The sequence below is a fragment of the Rhinolophus sinicus genome, chromosome 8 (assembly GCF_057876585.1).
Source record: "Rhinolophus sinicus isolate RSI-liver-muscle chromosome 8, RSI-T2T, whole genome shotgun sequence".
NCBI classification, from domain to species: domain Eukaryota; kingdom Metazoa; phylum Chordata; class Mammalia; order Chiroptera; family Rhinolophidae; genus Rhinolophus; species Rhinolophus sinicus.
Genome location: NC_142508.1, coordinates 15,386,329 through 15,407,815, shown reverse-complemented (window position 1 = coordinate 15,407,815; position 21,487 = coordinate 15,386,329). Strand labels below are relative to the sequence as shown.

Below are 21,487 nucleotides of genomic sequence, written 5' to 3'. Positions count from 1 at the left end.
GTCTTATTTAACTTTTTAAAAAATCATTGGTGGGCTTGTATAACCAGTAGACATAAGATATGTATAAAGGGGGAAAGATTTGAAGAAAGGAAAGGCACTGTTATGTAAAGAAGGATGAGATGATACACAACGTTATGTATAAAGATTTTTCTCTATTCACTGAGCAAGGAATCAGTTTCTCACAGGGATAAAGTCCATGGATAGGATAGACATTTCAGAGTGAGAAGAAACCACATTCTCAGAATACCTAGAATAACTTAAAAGGTTGATTTCTGAGGAGTTAAATCCACCACAATATATTTGGAAAACTTTCCCCCAGTTTCCATGGGAATACCAAGGCCATAAGCATCACTATTCTTAAGATATCTAACTTTAACTCCCAGCTAGCTAGTTTTAATCATTGTTTTTGGTATTGCAATAGAGAGGAAACAGTTTTAATGTGAATTTTTTTTCAGAAATAGCTAGATGTCTTTGTATTTTACACTGTATATTCCTCTGGGATTTCTTGCTTTTTATCTTTCTCCTTCCTTCCTTCCTTCCTTCCTTCCTTCCTTCCTTCCTTCCTTCCTTCCTTCCTTCGTTCCTTCCTTCTTCCCTCCCTCCCTCCCTCCCTCCTTCCCTCCCTCTTTTCCTTCCTCCCTCCCTCTCCCCCATCCTTCCTCCTTTCTTTTTTCTTTTTGCAGTCTGAAGCTGCATTATTAAGAAAGTGGTAAATTTAAACTTTTTGTGGCCTAACACACAAACTCCTAAACTAGCTGCACATCAGGTTCATCCTGGATACTTTACAATACAGACCCTTTTTACCTACTGAAGACCTATGAAATCAGAATCTTAGAGAATGACTCCTCATTATCTGTACTTTTGTAAATCTCTCAAAATAGTGGTTCCACAGAAGTCTTTCCATATACCTATGTTTAGGAAATACTAGTCTAGTAATGTATTTTGGAATGTTACCAGTTTAAATTTTTCATTTTTAAGTTTATTTAGATGTACCTTAAATGATCTTAGAAACAACTGACTAGGTCTGGGTGCCTATACTTACATGTTGTCCTTAAGTTTATCATTTTACACATATTTTTCTGATTTCCATAGAGACCGTTTATTTGTTTGGTGGCTGGGATGGAACACAAGATCTTGCTGACTTCTGGGCGTACAGTGTGAAAGAGAACCAGTGGACATGTATCTCTAGAGACACTGAGAAAGAGGCAAGTTCTCAGACTTTTCATCCGTCTCTATTACAATAGGGGTGCGGGTGTATACTCTTTTTCTGGATGATTTGTATTCTTTCCTAATGTCTGTCAGCAGTGGTAACAGAACAATTTGTGATAAACAAGTTTGGTTTAAGTACTCTTGCATTCCAGCTTCTTCTATACCTGGTTCTTCAACTACTGGTACATGAACAAATCTATCTTACAGAGATGAATAGAGTGGGTATCTAAGATCATTTAGTTTTTTACTACTTTTGCCTGGAAATGTAACTGTAACTTTCTTTTTTCTCATCTTCCCATCACCTCTACTCTTCCTTTGAGTATTCGTCTTATTTTGATTTCCTCTGGAAAATTGTGTTTGGTCGTCCTCACTGTCTCACTGTTTTGATCCCTCACTATTTGACTGTATATCCATTTTACAAATGATAACTATTTTATCTTTAACTAAATTGTATGTATGTATTCATGTGTGTCTGTTGATACATATATGTATAAAGGATTTCCATAGTGAATTAGGTGGCTTAGATTTATGGCCTTGAATTTAAATAAGCGCACAATTACACAGTTATACAGTCAATTCCGGTTTTTTCCAAATCTTTATAGAATTTTTTATTGTACCCTCCATCTAAGTGTTTCAGATTCCAAGGTGAAAAATAAACTGGAACCGAATGGTAGGAGCTACAAATGAAAAGTAGGAGAAAAAGACCTAACTCAAAACCCACTGATTTTAATCTATGAAGACCATTTTAAAAAGATCTGGTGCTATGTTTTTAATCCCAGGAAACTGGATTCTTTCTTACTCATGTTTTCCAGTGATCAATCATTTGGGTAGTTCTTATTTTTCAAAAGGTATCTTAAAATTCTGATTTCTGTTTTTTATCCCTGTAAAAGTATGTAAAAATGGCCTTTGTCTTTCAGTATTAAGGTAATACTTTCTGAAATGATTATTTCTATAAAGACATCTAAAAAAAATACCCAACTTATTTCTCTTAAACTGTATTAAGTCTGGGTTGATTTCATCTGTAATTATTCTTGCAATTCATCCTGAAATCCTCCCTCTTACTCATAGAGTGTATCTAATTAGTGCCTAAGTTCCAACAGTTCTAGCACCCAGTGTTGCATTTCAGATGTCTTTTCCTCTTTTTGGCATTATTTCCAACTTTACAGTTTCTTTCTTAAATATTTTTGCCTCTGTTGTTGAATCCCCAGATCCATTTTTCCATCCATTAGCACAGTCTTTAAAAAACATACCTGGCCATGTGACACGTGCTTAAACCCTATGGTTAGCTTCAGTCCATTTCCATTATCTATTCTATTACATTACAAGCACCACAAAACTTCAGTGACATGTAGTAATAAGTATTTATTTTACTCGAAAGCTTAGAGATTGGCTGGGTCATTCTTGTGGTTTGGGCTGGGCTCACTTGTGTCAAGAGTCGTCGTCCAGGACGGCAGCAGCTGGGCCTACTCGGCTCTGTTCTGCAGGGTTGCTCACTCTCCTGTTTCCTAGCTGGGGCTTGTTCTCATCTCAGGGGCAGGGCCCAAAGGGGGAAAAGAGGATGAAGTGGACGTGAGCACGCCATCAAATCTGTTGTTTTCCTATTGGCCAAAGGAAGTCATGTGACCAAGTCCAGAGTCACTGTGTGGTGAGGGGCACAGAAACAGGGAAGTATGAAAAACAATAATCAGAATGATAAAGCAATTTATCTACCTTAGTTACTTTTGCTTAGAGTAAAAACTTCAAATTTCTCATCATGATTCGGTCCCTATTGACCTTTCTAACCTCATCTCTTGACTTTATGTGTCAGCCATACCTCTGGTTGATGGAATTATTCACCTTTCTCACCTGTGTCCTTTAGCAATAGTTTTTTTTACTCTTTGGAATTAACAGAGGGTCCAGCTTTTACCTACTAATGTCTACTTATTCTTTTAGACTCAGTTCAAATTTCACTTCCTCTATGAAGCCATTCTTGACTTCTCCGTGAAAAATTAGAAGCTTCTTTTGGTGTGTCTATTTAACCCTTATATTCCTGGAATAATTTACTATACTTATTGGTTTACCTACACGCTGAATTCCTTAAGGCATAAATCTTACGTTTTCTCTTTAATGATTAAATAGGTAAGATAAGTTAAATGAAAAGTTAATGCTGGGGAAGAGCAAGGGAATGATAAATACAAAATTCAGGGGAGTGGCTGCTTTGGCGGGAGAGGGGGTTGGTTTACATGGGACCACAGGTAATATTAATGTTCTGCTTTTGAAGCTGGGCATGGGTATTATTTTTATACCATTTGTATATGTTGTAAATAATATTTAGAATATAGTTAATAATTATTTAAAATTAATACTGGAAAAATACAGAGATTATTTTGATGAGAACACTTTGTTTCTGTTATTTTGAAGTCAGTGAAGTAGTGACCCAATGCTGAAGTTCAGATTTATTATTTATTATTATTTCTTCATATAGACACCTCAAAACCTTTTGTTTATCCCTGAATTGAATGGTAATATATGGCTCTAGCATAAATGCTCATTTCTTCCAAAATTGAACAGTCAATATTTCATTTATCTAATTTTATTTTTTATACCAGTGAGTACAGATATTGTTTGATGATACCCCAGGGCATGTGTTTTAAGAATATGATATACGATTAAAAAGCAAAATTAATTTAATTCACTTAAATATGTATCTAATAACACAGGAGATTGAAAGATAATGGAAAAGCTCAGCTCTTAAAGAGAATAATTATTTTAAATGTTCAAGTAGATATGCGAGTAAGTTTTTATAGGTTCAAAACATATCTATTTTTATTTAATTTACATTTTTATAAATCTCTTTAATGTCTAACTTAGTGGAAGACAAACAGATTCTCGTATCTGCTTCTGCATTTAATCTCTTGTGATGATGTTTTGTGTGAAATATATGAAGAAAATAGGGCTTCACATAGATATGGGTTTTTTTTGGAAAGGAAAGTAGTATTTCAATAGCCTTTTAGATAATCACGCACGTTCTTTTTTGATCTCATATCCCAACTTGACAAGTGATTTTTTCGTAAAGGTAATTGCATTATAGACCATGAAACCATATCAGCCAAAATTTTATATTGTTGCATTAAAATGCATTGGTCTATCTTGTTCTTTGTCTGTTTTCTATTCTATTGCTTCCTATTATCTTTATTTTCTTTCTCTCTTTCTTTTTTTTTTTTTAGGGAATAATTGCTCAACATTTTAATAGCACTTGTACTAATTAAGCTAAAGCAAGAAGTTCTGTTACTCTCCTATTAAAATTTTGCATTTCACACTCTAGGAAATGTGGCATCGATTTATTATATATTACTCCACAGTTGTTTTTGAGATTATTTAATTATGGAAAATTATGGAAGAAATTCTTTCTCAAATAAAAATTTCATCTTATCTACAGAATGTTTTCATAGACAAAAATCTTTTAAAATAAGTTTTAAAATAGTAATTATTAGATTGGTACAAAAGTAATTGTGGTCTAAAAGGTTAAAAATAAATAATTGCAAAACCCACAATTACTTTAGCACCAGCCTAATAGTATGAATACTAAAATGCAGTAGTAGATTTAAATCAACTTAGTATCTGGATTAATAACACTAATGTCAAACTGTTCTTCATGCCTAATGTCTTTGTCCCTTCATTTAATCTAAGTAATAATACTGGATTACTCTTCCTAAAATATGCTTTTACATCTTATTTTCCGTTCTAAAAACCTATTATAGTTCTTGATTGCTTGCAAGAGTATACCCCGTCTCCTCTCTCAGTTACTCACTAGGCTTCCTATTTCTACCTTATATTTCAACTCTATTATTTCTGCAACAGGAATTCTTCATCTCAGTTATAACCACACACATTGTAATAAGTCTATTTTTGCTTTTGTTTCTCTTATCTTCTGGAATAATGGAAAAAACACAGTTTTTGCCCTGGTTATACTGGGGCTTCGATTCTCTATCTTTCCTAGTTTTCTGGCGGTGAAAAAATTATTTACTCTGTGAAATGGTGATATTTCCTTATAAAATTGTTGTATGGATTAAATGAACTACATCGTAATAATACAGACAGAATTCAGGAGATTTAACAAATATTAGTTCTGTTTCCTTTTCCCCCTTTTAACTAATTCAGTCCTGCCCAGTTGAAGTTGTTGTTTTTTTCATGAACTCATGGTTTATACCACAATATTGTTTTACCTTTTATTCAGTTCTGTGTTACAAGTGATCTCAATGAATTAGTTTTTGCTGATAGTAGACCGTTCTTCATATTGTTCCCTAATTCTGTTATTTATTCAATCAGGAGAGTCAGTTTTATATAATATAAAGAATGGATGAGAAGCCAGACTTGGATTTTCTTTCTGCTTCTGTCACTAGCTTGCTAGTTTTCAGGAGGATAACTTTTGTCTTTTGCTTACGATTCCTCATCTTTAAAAGGAAATAATTAAACTAGAGATTTTATTAACATTACTTACAGCTATGAAATTCAGTGATTCTAGATATTCTTAGAGAGCCGGTTTTGTTCTAGATTATGATGAGAAATATTATAAAAGGCTGAATGTGTCTTTAAGTAGATTGGCATATACTATAGAATTAAACTGTGCACAAGTAACTAAAATGTAATGGGGTATATAATAGAACCCTGATAAGTGTGCCATAGGTTACAGAATAGTTCATCTCATTTTCCTGGTAGATTTTAAGCATTTCTAAATTAAGATTTGTATCTCCTACTGTTTCTTTTGCTTTTCTTTCAAGATTTAAGCCTTGTGTTGGACTTGTATTAGTTGACTTGCCATGACTCTCTGAGCAAACCTCGTAATGAAAGTCAACAAAAAGGGATATTTAATTTTATTTTCTGTTATTTGTTCTTTGAATTTTTTCTTTTCTTTTTTTTCCCCTCCACAGAATGGTCCTAGTGCCAGATCATGTCATAAAATGTGCATTGACATTCAACGAAGGCAAATCTACACATTGGGGCGCTACTTGGATTCCTCTGTGAGGAACAGCAAATCTCTGAAAAGTGACTTCTATCGTTATGACATTGACACAAATACATGGATGCTACTCAGTGAGGATACTGCTGCTGATGGAGGGCCGAAATTGGTGTTCGATCATCAGGTTTGGTGCACAGATAAATATATGGTAGAATTAATCAGTGCTTAGTAGCCCTTGCTCTTCGAGTTTATTTCGCATGTTATGCTGAGTTGTCTGTTAGTGATTTCCATTACAAATACCTATGACAGAGAATAAAAATAACTTTTTTCAGTAGGTATAAAATTATTCTTTAAATTTTTTTTCTTTTTTAGTACAGGATGAAATACTAAGATCTCACAATACAGTTGTGGATTTATAAAAACTTTAGAGAGTAGATGGAGCAATACATATTAGGAAAAACAAATTTAGTTTTATAATAAAATAACCATAAATCATAAGAATAACAGTTTGACCTTTTAAAACTACTTATTCTGTATTCTTGGAAGAAATGTAAGATTAATTGATAATAGCTCAAGCACTTGAAATCTAGAGCTTTTCTTCCAATTCGAGTGAAATATATTTATTTTTGAATTTAATCACAAACTTGTTACAAAACAGATAGGAATTTCACATAAACTAGATGAAGTTTAAACTCAGCACCAATAAAAATCGTATGATGGTGTCGTAGACAAGAAGACTACACGTGGCGATGTGGTAAGCCATTTTCATGTTAATATACATGTAGCTCTCATCATCAGCTCCATTTGTGTCATTGTCATTTTTGTCTGTACTTGAAGACTTAGTCTCTATCAGTTCAGCATAGTTCAGTGCCTCATACAAGACAGGAACCACTTTGAATTCTGGAGGCAGGTTCAACCCATGTCCACAGGTTTTTCTTGGAGTATGAAGGAGAAAAAGACTTAAAAAATCTGTAACACTATGTTGATGAACATAGCATTATCTAGTATTTGAGAAATGGGAGGTGGTGCTAGAATTATGGTAGACTCTAACTGACGCCTACCTTATCTCCTATCTTATATGCAAGTTAAAACCCAAGTCTGTTTTTATTGTTTCTTTACAGATTTTTGTTAATTCTTGTCTTTGAATTTATCCGACTGCTATATTTATATTCACAAGTAGTTGCTACAGGAGAATGTTAGGGAAAAAAGGAGTGGGTTGCATGCCTATCAAGTAAGTGGTGGATGAAAAATCAAAAACATCAGTCTTCAGAGTACTCCCCAGATTGAATTTGGAACGTGTGCTGGCTCTAATAACTGAGCTGCAATGCTTTGTGCTTCCCTGCTGACATCCTCTGTGTTTTCATGTGGAAAATAAGAACAAAAAAAGTTTGACTGGTTCTGATCTTTTAAAAACAGGGCATCAGCAGATAACATTGTGAAGGAAACCGTTTATTTTCTTGCTTTTGACTGGTTACAAATTTTTTTTATAAAAGGTGCTTATGTCTTTATTTCCACAGGTTTGAAATAAGAATTACAGGTTGAGGGGTAGTCTGAATATAACACATATATTGTCCTTGTGTATGGCCTTTGTTTCACTTGACTTTGATATTAATAGAATGTTCCTTGTAAGCTAGGTTCCGTTAAACAGTATTTGGTTTCCAACTGATTAGACATTACAGCAGAGCAATAGGGGTCAAAAAAACCCAAGATTTCAGTGCTAATTCAGCTCTAACAAGTAGCTCTGTGACCTTGAACAATTACACAATCTGTGTAAGCCTCCATTTTCTGTTTTTTCGTGCGTATAAAGTTATAAGTTAGGACTTACTCCAAAAATTACTTGGGGTTGTTTATGACGCTTTAAGATTTGACAGTGTTCAAATTTGAGAAGAATGTGAGAAAGAGGCATGAAGACATATTTAAAAGTTACTTTGCCATTTTGAATTTAACATATTAAAAAAATTTTAATCCAAAGACTTTGGATTTCTTAAGAACATAGTGGCACCGTAGTCCTGAAGATTTCCATGTTGTTGCTTTATGCAATTTTCAGGAATAATGAGAACCAAACAAAAAAAGATTACACACACACACACACATACACACACACACACACATACACACGTCACATATTCAACAATACCAGAAGCCAAAGAAAACCCACAACTCCCAATTTCTTGTGAGGTTAGCCAATAACAACTGAAATACGCAGAACCTGTATTGAAACCCACAACAGTGTAATGGGAGAAAACTGGGAATGCAGCAGGGGCCTAGCCTAGCAGAGGTACATCTCAGCGGGAAGTGTCGTGAGCAGGGCAGAAAGTTGAACCCAGGGCAGCCACTGGAGGAGTCTGTGAAAAAACATATGGATAGTGCCCAAAAAGCCCAGAGAAGGTAGATGTCAGAAAGCAGCACGTTCTAAAAGTATGGGAAGGACCTTGATAGAGACAGTGATTCCTGTTGCAGTTGCCAGTGAAGGAACTTGGGGAACTCAAGACTTAAGATACAAGCCCAATAAACCAGATGAGGGTTCATAGAGTTAGAGAAAACAAGACCGGGTCTTATATTAATTTTTGCTGCAAAAGACACATTACAGCTGATTGTCCGGCTAGGTCTTATTTCCGGGGAAACACGGTAGGTTGGTGCAAAAGTAATTGCAATTTAAAAAGTTAAAAATAATCGCAAAACAAATGAAAATAAGCACATCAGGGGCATCCCAGTTTTGGGTACTCCCTCTCATAAGAGAGCTGTACTTTCGCTTTAATAAAAATCTTTGCTCCTCTACCTCTACAAAGAGAGAGAGAGAGAGAGAGAGAGAGAGAGAGAGAGAGAGAGAGAGAGAGAGAGAGAGAGAGAGAGAGAAAGAGAAAGAAAATAAGCACATCACAATTAAATATCCCCAAAAGGAAAGAGAAACGCCCTTTGTTGCCATATGTAGAATCGTATGTCATGTGGGCTAGATATGACGTACGGGCGAGATAACCATTGGAAGCTTGAACAGATTGGCCAAAATTAGTATGAGTTTGTGAATTTATGAAAATGTAAATTGCCTCACATAATGTTGATCCCTCAGGATTTTCAGCATGATCCCCTGGTATTTGGAGAGATTTGAGCCTTAAGTACTTAGGAGAGGGTAATGTGACCCAGCTGCAGTGAAGACCTAGACAGTGATATCGTGGTGAATGGGGCCCCACTGAGTTGTCTGCAGCAACGTAATTGACAGAATTGTTTAGGATTAAAGAGTGGGAACACTTGCTTTGGAGTGCCAGGGACATGGAAACTTTGACATCTTAATTTTGCAACCATATTCACCGAGATTTCACCGTTGAGGGATAGATTTTCATGTTAATTTGTGGAAGTCTGCCAGAAACCTGGGAAATGGCAAGTGAGTGGATCTTTCTAGTGGTAGGTAAAGATTAGGAGATGCTAGAATCTTTTGTTTTTAATATTAATTTCAAAACCAATCTTTACAATTATTAAAATAGCTTTTTATTAAAAATAATACAGAAATAAATAGCAGAAGTAATTTGATGGGAGGAAAGAACTGAACATACAATGGCTAGTATTTGTGCTTAACAAAATAATAGATGTTTTGTATACACAATTTATTCTTTAAATATAAGTGTCACTTGTGTTCAACATCTAATTCCCAATTTGGACTTAGGTATTCTTTGAAATAGAATTTAATTCTTACTGTCTTCTAACAAATAGTTGTTTTCTCAGAGATTTTTATGAAAAGCTATAATCTTGAGTTAAAAGAATGAAAGAATCAAGGTTGGCTTTTGAACATGTGTTGTATAACATACCTCAAAGAAAATTAAATTTATAATACTGTGTTAAAAGAAGGCAAGATTCATCACACCATAGATGTCAGTCTGAAGACTGATTGCTGCAAATTGTTTGTTTTACTATTGTTTGTTTTACTATTTTTTTGTTTGTTTTACTGTTTTGTAACATAATTTGAATAGTTTTGTAAAATAAATGCAGAGAGATGAATTTAGCTGCATCACTTATTCACATATCTGCTCGCCTATTAAATGGTAGTAAGGTTAATAGGATGCTTGCCCAGGAGTTTTTATAAGGATGAAAATAAGGGTGTGATCACTGTTTACCTGTAGGGTATGATCCTTATTCACTTCGGTTTGTAAATCAGCACCTCATGTATTACTGGTTGATTTCGTAAAAATTATGCAGTTTCAAGAAAGCATAAAGCTCTTTAACCTAACATATATTTCACTCCTACTGGGAAAAATGGGAACCTGGAAAAGTTATTTAGCAATCCATCCTGAATCTACCAGGTGGTGAACAGTATTGCAATAAGTACATATGATAATCAGGGGTAGAACTTAGTGTTACTAAGATGAAGTTCAGGTTTTTTGAGTCTAAAACTGCACACATTGGTTTCATTTTAGCACATATGACAGACACAATCTAAACCTATTTAATCTGTTGCCTTATTCTGATAGATGTGTATGGACTCAGAAAAACATATGATCTACACCTTTGGTGGTAGAATTTTGACGTGTAATGGCAGCGTAGACGACAGCAGAGCCAGTGAACCGCAATTCAGTGGGTTGTTTGCTTTCAACTGTCAATGTCAAACCTGGAAACTTCTTCGAGAGGACTCCTGTAATGCTGGGCCTGAGGACATCCAGTCTCGGATAGGACACTGCATGCTATTTCACTCAGTAAGAATATTCTGTCCGTTGTATTACGTTATTTTGTCGTCTGTATCTCAATAGGAAAAGAAGTGGTGACATCTAGTTCTTTAGAAAGAGATCAGAATTTTTCATTGGAAATAAATCGTTAGTGTCAGCAATGATTGACAAAAATAAAACTGTAAGGACTGTTAGCTAATTATATTAACTGGTAGCTAATTATGAGACTCTTTCCCATCAATTTAGTAATTCCTAAATACTGAATACTAATCTAGGCACTTTTATGAGTAACTTCACTGCTTATATAGATATTACATCTATTTCTTATACTTTTCTACTTATTGATTTCTCTTAGTAACTAGAAGATAAGTTTTCTTATATGTTCCTATTTCCCCTCTGCTACTCTTCATTAAGTGCAAATAATTAAGAATTGACTTTTTCGAATTAGAATTAAAATTTATCAGCAAAACCAACATACAGCCATTTCTTTAACCTTTTCAAATGTTATAGTGAAAACCTGGGCTCCTTTCTGTGAACAAAACTTTAAAAACGTATCATGGAATATTTTAAACATACCAAACTGGAGAGAAGAATGGTAAATTGCTGTGTTCTCATTTATCAGTTTCAGCAGTTATCAGTATTCTGTTGTTCATTTTTCATATATGTACCCCACTTCTATTCCATTTATTTCTTTCATTTTTAAGTTTATTCTCAAATTTTACTGTGTTGGGTTATTTTAAAGGAAATCTCAGACATTTTAACACTAACAGATAAGGAGTTTTAAAAAGTGTAATTGAAATACCAATATAATATCCGACCAAAGTAAAGCAATTTTTTAATATTATTTAATATGTAGTATTTTTCTGAAATACTGAAAAATACCTTTTCTTAGTTTGTTTATTCAAATCAGGATTCAAAAAAGATCATGTATTATATTTGGTTGTTGTGTCTCCTAAATTTCTTTTTATCCATAACAGTACTGACTCATATTCCCTACACACACACACACACACACACACACACACACACACGTTTGTTAAAGAAACTGAGTCGTGTACTTTAGAATTTCTTACATTCTTAATTTCACTGATTTTATCCTCATAATATCATTTAAAGTGATCTTTTATCCTCCATATTTCCTGTAAGCTGGTAGTTAAATCTAGAGTCTTGATTTTAGATTCACTCCCCATTTTTGGGGGTGAGTGCAAGTGTTATCAGCCTGATTGATGAATTATAGTTTCCTGTCAGTTTTTTACCTAATGGCTCTAGCAGCCATTTGATAGTCATTGCCTAGATTGTAAAATGGTGATTTTTCTAATTGCATCATTTCTTCCGTGTTTATTAACTGTGATTGTACTATAAAAACCTTTCTCTCATTCACTATGTGGCTACCCTGATATGTAAACCATACAGGATAGGTTATAATAGATGTTTGATTTTTTTTTCCTTTATAATAACTTTTTTCATATTAATGAGTTGAGTCTCCAAAGTTAACCAATAGATTTTTTTAAGTATTATTGTGAATTCATCGATTTTTATATATTTGATGCGTTTAATCCAGTGATGTCATTATTCTGTTTGACGCCCCAATTTTTCTATCCTACAATGATGTCATTATTCTATTTGATACCCAAAGTTTTCTCTGTGGCCAGTAGGAGTGCCCCCCTCACAGTGTACCTGTGTATGCTTATGTATATATGAGTTCATACTGATATGTCCAATTCAAATGAAAGACTATAGAGTTTTCACATTTAATGTCTTTGATTTTGTATTTGTGTTATCTTTTAAGTTTAAAATTCTACTTCCTAATGTCAATATTATATTACCTGCTCTGTCTTTCTATAATGATTTACAGAATAACAAAAGTAACAACAGAATCACTGAATATTGTTTAAGATTGCTTTCTGATTATTTTTCTGTTTAGGATGTAGCCCACTAAGGATAGGTAGTCAAAAACATGAATCAAAACCACTAGAAATATAATACTACTTCTCTGTGTTATCATCTCTACGTTTGGTCATAATCTTTATATACAGATACGTTTATTTCGTTTTTTTGTTTTTTTCAAATTTCAGTTTTTTTTATTTAATTTTTTCTAATTAAATAAAAATATATAACTGGTTCTAAAGGCAATACCTTAAGTCAAGTTGCTGTCAGAGATCTGGTTTTTATCCCTGTCTTCCTGCTCTGTCTCTTCTCCTATAGGTGACTGTCCTTTATTAGTTTCCTTCCTACACACACACATTCCTTTTTCTCCTTTCTTACACAAAGGCAGCACCCAGTAGACCTTACTCTGTACCTACCTTTTCACTTTAATAGGATATCCTAGAGATCACCTCTTAGCAGTATGCGTAGAGTTCCTCTTTCCTCTTTGTACCAGCATAGTACTCTGTTGCATGAGATCTGTCATGAAATTACTTCTATAGCGGTTTAAATTTTTAAAAGATCATTCTGAATTCTTCATGGAAGTAACTACTTCCTCCGTTCTTTACCCTTTTTTCTTATTTTTCAGAAAAATCGTTGCTTGTATGTATTTGGTGGCCAGCGATCGAAGACGTATTTGAATGATTTCTTTAGCTATGATGTGGACTCTGATCATGTAGACATCATATCGGATGGCACCAAGAAAGACTCTGGAATGGGTAAACGCATTTATTAGTGATTCTTCCCTCAGGTCTTAATTACTCTAGGTAGAAGACTACAGCCCATATTCTTTTCTAACCGTTCTTCACCCTTTCCCCGTTTCTCTAATCGAAGTAATTCAGAGTAAAAGGAAGGAATCAGCCAGCTAAATTATCCAATTCTGTTTGAAATATATGAAATTATTATTTCCTTTGAGCAGAAAGACAGTACATGAATTTCTAAAGGAATTAGGTGTGTGCTTGTTGTGTAGGGTGAGGGCTTTGCAAGAATTAATATCCTAAAATCTGTATTATTCTGTATTTGCTAATCTTTGTCACCTTCTGTTTTCTCTGTAGTGGTCCATGTATCAGGCACGAGCATAGTAGAGCATGTCTTTGTTCTGAGGGAGGACTTCACGCCTTTTAATTCCACAAGCTCAGCATCCAACAAGTTACTCTCCTAGTAATAGGGTGACTGGTTTGCCTGAGACAGTCTCAGTTTTATGCATACTGCCGTGGCATAATTAGTGCTTCCCTATTCACTCTCAAAAGTATCTGATTTCGGATGTTAATGTACATAATTACCCTACATAGTGGTCGCTTTGCCTGTGGTTAGTATATAAAGAAGGGTGGTATTTGTGTAAGGCCCAATGCCTAATTTCAATAATAAGGTGAGAAGTTAGATCAGCTTGCTTTTCCTTTTAGCTATTATTTAGAAAACAAAATTAAAAAAGCAGATATTTTAATTAAAATAGTTGTTTCTATTTAGGAGGGAAAACTTTTTTTGTTTTTACGAAAGATGGCAAGCACCACAGTAAAAAACAGGGGTGTGGGGTATGTGAAGTAGTTTGCCTTCCAGACCGTTCTCCCGTACCTCCTACTAGGCAGAGGCTAGAGCTTTATTTTCTGGGGGAAATGAAAAGGATGGAGGCTCTGTTGAGGCAGAAACGACAGGGTAGAAAATAGGACAATTAAACCTATAGATGGAATAGTGGAACTTCTGACCACTTCCCTGTTCCCATGACGCAAGGCATGTCTCCTAGCAGAAGATTCGAATCACCTTCTGTAGAGGAAATATATAGCCTCAGGGAAAAGATTTCCAGATACTCTTGTTTGGGGATCCCCTACCCCCAATAAAATGGCTAATCTTACTGCTTAGTCCCCAATACAATGACCAGCCCAGTCCCCCCGTCGTGTTTCACTGCCCAGTCCCCCTGTAGTGTTGCCAAGGTACACATACTGTTTTCAGTTAACTTTTTGTTTCTTTACTCTTAGTAAACTGTTAGTTAAGTATCTTCTGTATTAGGGCGTTCGCCATGAAAGAGAGAAACAAACATAAAATAAACCTGAAAACAAATATGGAGTAATGTACTAAACACAAGTAAATGAAAATAATAATAATGATCAAGATCAATTTTCTTAGAAGGAAGGATATTGCATCCATAAAACTATAATAGAATGCAGTCAAAGATCAGAGACTAAGAAAGAGCTTTTGGAAGATAAATTTTGTTAGAATAAAAAAGTAGACAAGTTGTAAGAAATCTCCTGAAAAATAGAGAGACAGAGGAATGGAAATTGGAGAAAATAAGCATCTTCGAAAATTAATCCAGGAGGTCTAATATTGAGCTAATAAGAGTTTCTCCAATAGTAGAAGACTAGGGTATGAAGGAGAGTAGATTATAAAATAAAGAAATACTAGAAAATTTTCCAAAACTGAAAAGCACTGGTGTCCAGATTATACATAGCCCCCTACAGAAGTCAGTATATCAAATTTAGAAAAAAACCAAAACCTCACTCCAAAGGCACGTCATTGTGCATTGTAGAATTTCATGTATCAGACAGAAAGGGAGTATCTTAAAAGCATCTGTTGTAAAATGAGGTCACATTCAGAGGAACAGGACTTAGAAATATATTGACATTCTCAGCAACATTGGAAGCTATAAGATAAGGGGGAACAAGTTCTTAAAAATTCTGAAGGAAAATTCTCATCAACCCAGAATTCAATTTCTGGCCAAAACATCAATGAAACAAGAGGGAAGAAATACTATTTTCAGATAAATGAGGTTTATCAGTAGAATGTGTGCCTCAAGTAATAGAAAATCCAGAGAACCATGGCTTAAACAAATAGAGAATCTATTCTCTCTCTCACAGAATAAGAAATCCAGATGTAGATAATGTGGGACTGATGCAGTGACTGGAGCAATGTCATAAAGGCCTGCAGGTTCTTTGTAACTTTTTCATTTTAAATCCTTAACACGGCTGTCACCTCCTGGTGGCAGGTGGCTGACGCACCTCAAACGTCATGCCTTTATTCCAGGAAGGGAAAAAGGAAAGGAAGCAAAACTTGCTCCTCCTTACGTTTCTTTGATGAGAACTGTGAAATCTGGCTTCATGAGAGTCTGGGAAAGCAAGCATGGAGCGTCTCCAGCCTTTCTGTAATACACAGGGGAAGGGGTTTAGAAGCGGCTTTTGGATCATGCAGTGAACAGTGGCTGCCACACAAGGTTAAAAAATGATGGATCTTTTATGCACTCTTTCTTTGGAAGTTACTATACCATATACTTAACAAAAGGGAGGAAAAGTAATTAAGGAAAAAATAAAGAAGCTGGAAAAAGAGGATCTAACACAGGAAAGCAATGAAGGGCCATCCCAAGATGATACCCACACAGCAAACCAATGAGCACCCAGTTCAAATTGGAGCAGGAGAAGACCTCTCTACCTCAGCAAAAGAGGCTTCCAGGTAAAAGTAGACTCAGGAGGTATAGCTGAGCATTTGGAATAAAAAGTGAATAGGTAAATACCATCTGGTGCAAAAGATAGGAACCTAGTAAGAAAAGAAAAAATTTTATAAGGACATCGTCACAGTCCATTTGTTGGCTCTATTATGGTGAGCAGTATTTCTCTAATCATCGTAATACAAAAACTGCAATCAATTTAACAAAAAATTCAGTGGGTGGGGTAGGGTGACAGGAGTCGGGAGGTAAGAGTCAGTGTAGTAAAAATCTTCGTCTACTACAACAGAGTCAGTAGGTGATGTCTAAGATAGCAGCTTAAGCATATTTAGAAATGTGGAAAGAAATATATGACTAATAACATTAGTTATCCTTTCTAAAATTGTCTTGTTTGTTTAGTCATTTATTTTCTGCTACCGTAGGATAGTGTGGAGACATATGATTTGATCTTTGACTTCCTCTAGCTTTTAAGAGTTATTCTAACTTGCCATTAAAATACCTATCAAGAGGCAACATCCTAGCAGTTTTTTTGCTGATGACACATACAGCACTCTGGCCATGGATGATAAATTTAAAGACAACATTTAAGATAAAGATAAATTTAAAACATTTAAGATAAAGATAAATTTAAGACAACATTATATTGAAGCAGACCTGAGGCCTCAGGAGATCTCCAGAAGGCAATTTCTCAACTATCAGCCCTGAGACCCGAATGATGACCCCACTTTTCTTTCTTCTTTCCCACCTACCTGCCTATAAAACCTCTTAATCATTCTCAGTTCATGGAAAGTGGTTTTTTCTAGACATCTAGCTGCCGACATCTAGAATAAAAAACGCTTTCCTCCTTACCAGCCCTTGTCACTCGAGTTTTTGGGCTCTTCAGATGAGACAGGTTAGTTAGCATGTCTTTCGGTAGACAAGAAGGTCCCTGGTGGAATAAACAAAAAAGCAGCCATATTCTGAAACTCCAGGTCCTGGAATGTCTCCTCCACTCCAGGACAGAGGCATAAAAATACACCTTGAGATTAATAAATAATCTCAAATCCCTTCTGGCAGGACAAAGGAGCAGATCTGATAGATAGTAATGGGTTAGTCCCTTCAGGATGGGCAAACAGGACAAATCTAATAGATGAATTCCATTAGAAGGCTCCAGCCCCCTCCCCCAAGCAGGTAAGGGAAGGTATAAAAGTAAGAATTTTTGCCTCAGTCACTGGGCACCCCCATTCGGGACCCCCTCCCGCTCGGGAGCTCTGACCCTTTGCTTTCACTAAACTATCCTCTTTTCAAAACTCTTTGCCTTTCCTGGGGCTGGGCTTCCGTTCTTCGGTCTCACGAGACACGATCCCGGCTCTCACTCACTCAAAAATCCCCTACATCATTTGGGGACGCAGAGAAATATTCTGACATCACAGACAGCAAGAGGCACTGAACCTGAGTTTTGTAACATACGTACGAGGTCTGAAATTAAGTTCATGAACTAATACTAGAAAAAAGTGCTACATACGTCATTGCTGAATAACACTATGGTCACCTTCTAAGTACTCCCCTTGGGAAGCTATGCACCAAATGCCAGCGCCTAATCCACCCTTCAGAGCAATTTTGGAACTCTTTTTCTGGAATGGCCATGAGAGCTGTTATCATATTACCCTTGATGTCCTGAATGTCATCAAAATGTCTTCTTTTCAAAAATTAAAATAACCAGGAAGAGAGAGGTAATTCTCCCCTACAATCCTAACGTAGTTCTGTAAATGGTAGTGAAGATAGTAATGATTTGACAAATAAAGCTAGTAGGTAATATTCTGATGGATTCCAGTAGCTACTCTTTGTTTAGTTCTTACTGTGTGCCAGTCCCTAAGCACGGCACTTGATGAAATCTAATTGGTGGTGTGAATCTCCTTTACTAGATGAGAAACATTGAACTCAGTGAATATATTCAGCATTACACAACCAACAATAGATAGAGCTGGGATTTAGAAGTTCAAGTGCAAAGGTTTTTTTCCCACCATTCTAAGCTGCTTCACAAGATGGAAAGAAAAAAATGGCAAAGAGTAATAGTGGAAAGAATTAGTAAAAAATTCACTATTATAATAAGTAGGCTTTAATGACTATCATTTGAAGACTTTAAAAAATGATCAGTGTAATGCTTCATTCATGGTTATGGTTATAGCTTTAGAGCCAGCAAAGTGTGATAATTGTTCTTTTTTGTTCAATTTTGTTTTGATTATAGAAGTAATACTCTCCTTGTAGAGAATTTGGAAAATATAGAAAGATGCAAAAAGAAAATGTATCAAACCAGATGTAATCTGTTAACATTTTGATGTATTTCCTTCTAGTCTTTTAAAACTTAATTAATTGTATTAAATTTAGCACAATTTTATAGTCTACTTTTTAAAATTTTTCATTAAATTGTCATTTTTTTCATCATTATTATTTTTATTACCATGGACTAGAGGTATTAGTAAAAAAAAAAAAAGTGGGTTCATTTCCTAATTACTTCTGTAATCCACTTTTGTGAAATCAGAATCACTAGTTCTGCTATACGTTCTTTAATTTTTAATTGATTTATGGTGTGTTATCCCACAGTGCAAACAAATTCATTTATTAATTTAATAATATTTGTTGTCACTTACTAGCATCTAAGTTTGACACTCTTCATTCCTTCCTCCCAACATATTTCTGTGCCTTTCATATGCCAAGTATGTTTTATGGACCAGGGGGATAAGATCCCCTCTCAAAAAGGACTCACATTCTAGTGGACAGAAACCTGCAGTTGCCTTTTACGTACTATGAAAAAAAAATCGGATGCTATGATAATGAGTAACACGGGAGGTCCTATTTAGATAGAGTCGGTTGGAAAACCATCTCTGAGGAGGTAATCTTTTAAGATTTGAGACAAAAAGTAGAGAATTAGGAAGAACCATGTTAAAAACTGAGAGAAGAGCAAGTACAAAGGTCCCAAAGCTGGAAAGAACTTCGCATGCTCCAGAAATGGTTGGAGCTGGTGCAAACTGAGATGGGGAAAGTTGGTATGAAATGAGGTTAAAGAAATAGTTGAGTCTGATTATTCAGTGCCTTGCACGAATGCAAGAAGTTTGGATTTTATTTTCTAAATAAAGTAAGTTATTGAAAGGTTTAATGCCAGAGTCTTGATCTGATTTAAGTTTTGAAAATACCACTCTTTTGTCTAGACACATATTTTCCAAGTGGTTAGTTTGACAGTATGCCTATAAATTTCATTGTCCAAAGGCAATATGTGTAATGGGTGCTTTAACTGAGGATTTTTATGGCAGTTGAGCATCTGGTTAGAACTTCTGTACTTGGAAAATTTTCCTACCTAAACCTCCTGTTACAGTTATACTTGGAATTGTGGAACTTCAGTGGCTCTATTGGGATATCAGCGTGAAACTAAAATTGTTTTCATTTTTCTTTTTTTTTCCATCTCTCTCCCTCCATCCCTCCTTCCTGCCTCCCTTCCCTTTTTCCCTCCCTCCTAGCTTCCCCTCCCTCTCTCTCCTCCTTTGCATTTCTTCCTTCCCATTCTTTCCTTCTTCATTTTCTACTCCCCTCCCCATGCCCCTCTTTTTCTCTCTGTCTCCCCAGTCCCCGTCCCCAGGGGTTCCTGATAGTGACCAGGATTGAGAACCACTGTTCTAGCTCTCCAGGGTCTATCTCAGTCCTTAGCCACAGTAACCTTGGGCAAGTTACTTCATGTCTCAGCCTTAGCGTGCATGTCTGTAAGTGACCACAAGTGTAAGGAAATGAGTGTCCCTGCTCATGGCTGGACCCTCTAGTTTGGGCTGGTGTTATTGTCGGCACCTCAGATTTCACAGTAGTATGTCAGTTTCACTGATCTATCAAGTCTGTGTTACTTCCGTCTTCTCTAGTCCTATTGCCCCTTCACCACTTTAGGCTGTCGTCACCTGTTTGGCCTCTGGGTCTAGCCTTCTTTCTGTTACCCTTTCCCTCTGCTCAACCCACTGTCGCACTGCAAGCAGCTGATGTGTTCCCAGTTAAGTGCAGAATCATGTGCTTTAGTATTTATTCAACAGATATTTGCTGGTCACCTAGTAGATGCCAGATAATCAGCTAAGCACTAGGGATACAGCTGTGAATAAGGGCACCATCTTTATGGAGCTTACAGTTGCACATAGAGAGGAAGAAGACTGACAGGCTTTCCTTTCGATTAGTGCTAATAAGATAAGAAAGCGTTTTTTAAAAATACAAACCTGATGGTTTTTCTTCCTTGCTTAAGATCTTTTGTTTCTTTTTGTTCTCAGGATTTAGTCTAAACTCAGCCTGACTCACAGACTCCTTAACGATATGCCGCAGCTTATTTAGTTTCAGCCCCATTCTTGGTATCCACCCGCACACCTTGCCACCAGTTACTGGTTTCCTGACTGCTGAGTACTAATTCTCTGTATACAGAATACTTTTTCTTGCCTTTGGGTTTTTGCCCATGCTATTCTGCCCACCTGAATCGCTCTTCCCTTTCACCTTCAAAAGGTAGCTAACCTGTGCTCATCTTTCAGATTTTTGCTTATAAATCGTTGTCTCATGAAATTCTCTTAAATCCTCAAGCCCAGGTTAGGAAATAAAGCATATGGTTCTAACCTCAGTCGTTAACATAATTCTACATAGGTATTCATCTGTCAACATAATCTTCACTGTGCTTTTCAAAACCTGTGAAAAGCTCAGCTGAAATGCACAGACTTTATTCAAGATTTCTTAAAGAGCATTCAGTCTTTAAAGTACTTTAGATCTCCAAAAAAATCTTTCACTGGATTTAGTTAGACCAATCAGAAAGCCCCACGTCAGAACTATAGTATAATGTACTATTCTGTCATTGAATTACTTTTACCTTGTTTTTTAAAGTCCATTTAAATGTAAGTTCATCTTATTTTGTAAGCCATTAGAAGTCCTTTTAAGGACAAGACAGGGTACTGTTTAAATATCCACATTATTTAATATTCTTAGAAACACCAATTTTATTTTTTACATGGATGCTCACTTAAACATTCTATTTATTAGCTGTTCTTCTAAGGCTTTTTTACTACAGTTAATTACTATAATTTGAGATGGACTTAACATATAATTACTATGTTTATCTATGATTCAGTAGTGTGGGTTATTTGATTAAAACTGCATTTATGATGCAAGTTTCAAATTGGATTGTTTCAAATCATAGAAGAAATTTGTTTGAACTAGTGAGATCACCAATTAGAGATGATATATCTAATTGTAAAATTGCTGCTTCTTATAATTTTTTATTTTGTCAGATACTATAAAATTTTAAATGGTTGCTCTTTATAATTATTCAAATGAATTATCTTAGAT

The 21,487-nt window shown here is 35.4% G+C and overlaps 1 protein-coding gene across 7 annotated transcripts in view; it reads left to right on the top strand.

The window, feature by feature from the left end:
- MKLN1 (muskelin 1) overlaps window positions 1-21,487 on the top strand; it is a 283,828-nt gene that overhangs the window by 223,048 nt on the left and 39,293 nt on the right. For all 7 annotated transcript variants that reach the window (XM_074315595.2, XM_074315599.2, XM_019751074.3 and 4 more), the window contains 4 exons: window positions 1,093-1,205; window positions 6,120-6,332; window positions 10,609-10,830; window positions 13,313-13,442. In XM_074315595.2, the coding sequence (XP_074171696.1) occupies window positions 1,093-1,205; window positions 6,120-6,332; window positions 10,609-10,830; window positions 13,313-13,442 (678 nt within the window). The remainder of the gene's footprint in view (window positions 1-1,092; window positions 1,206-6,119; window positions 6,333-10,608; window positions 10,831-13,312; window positions 13,443-21,487) is intronic.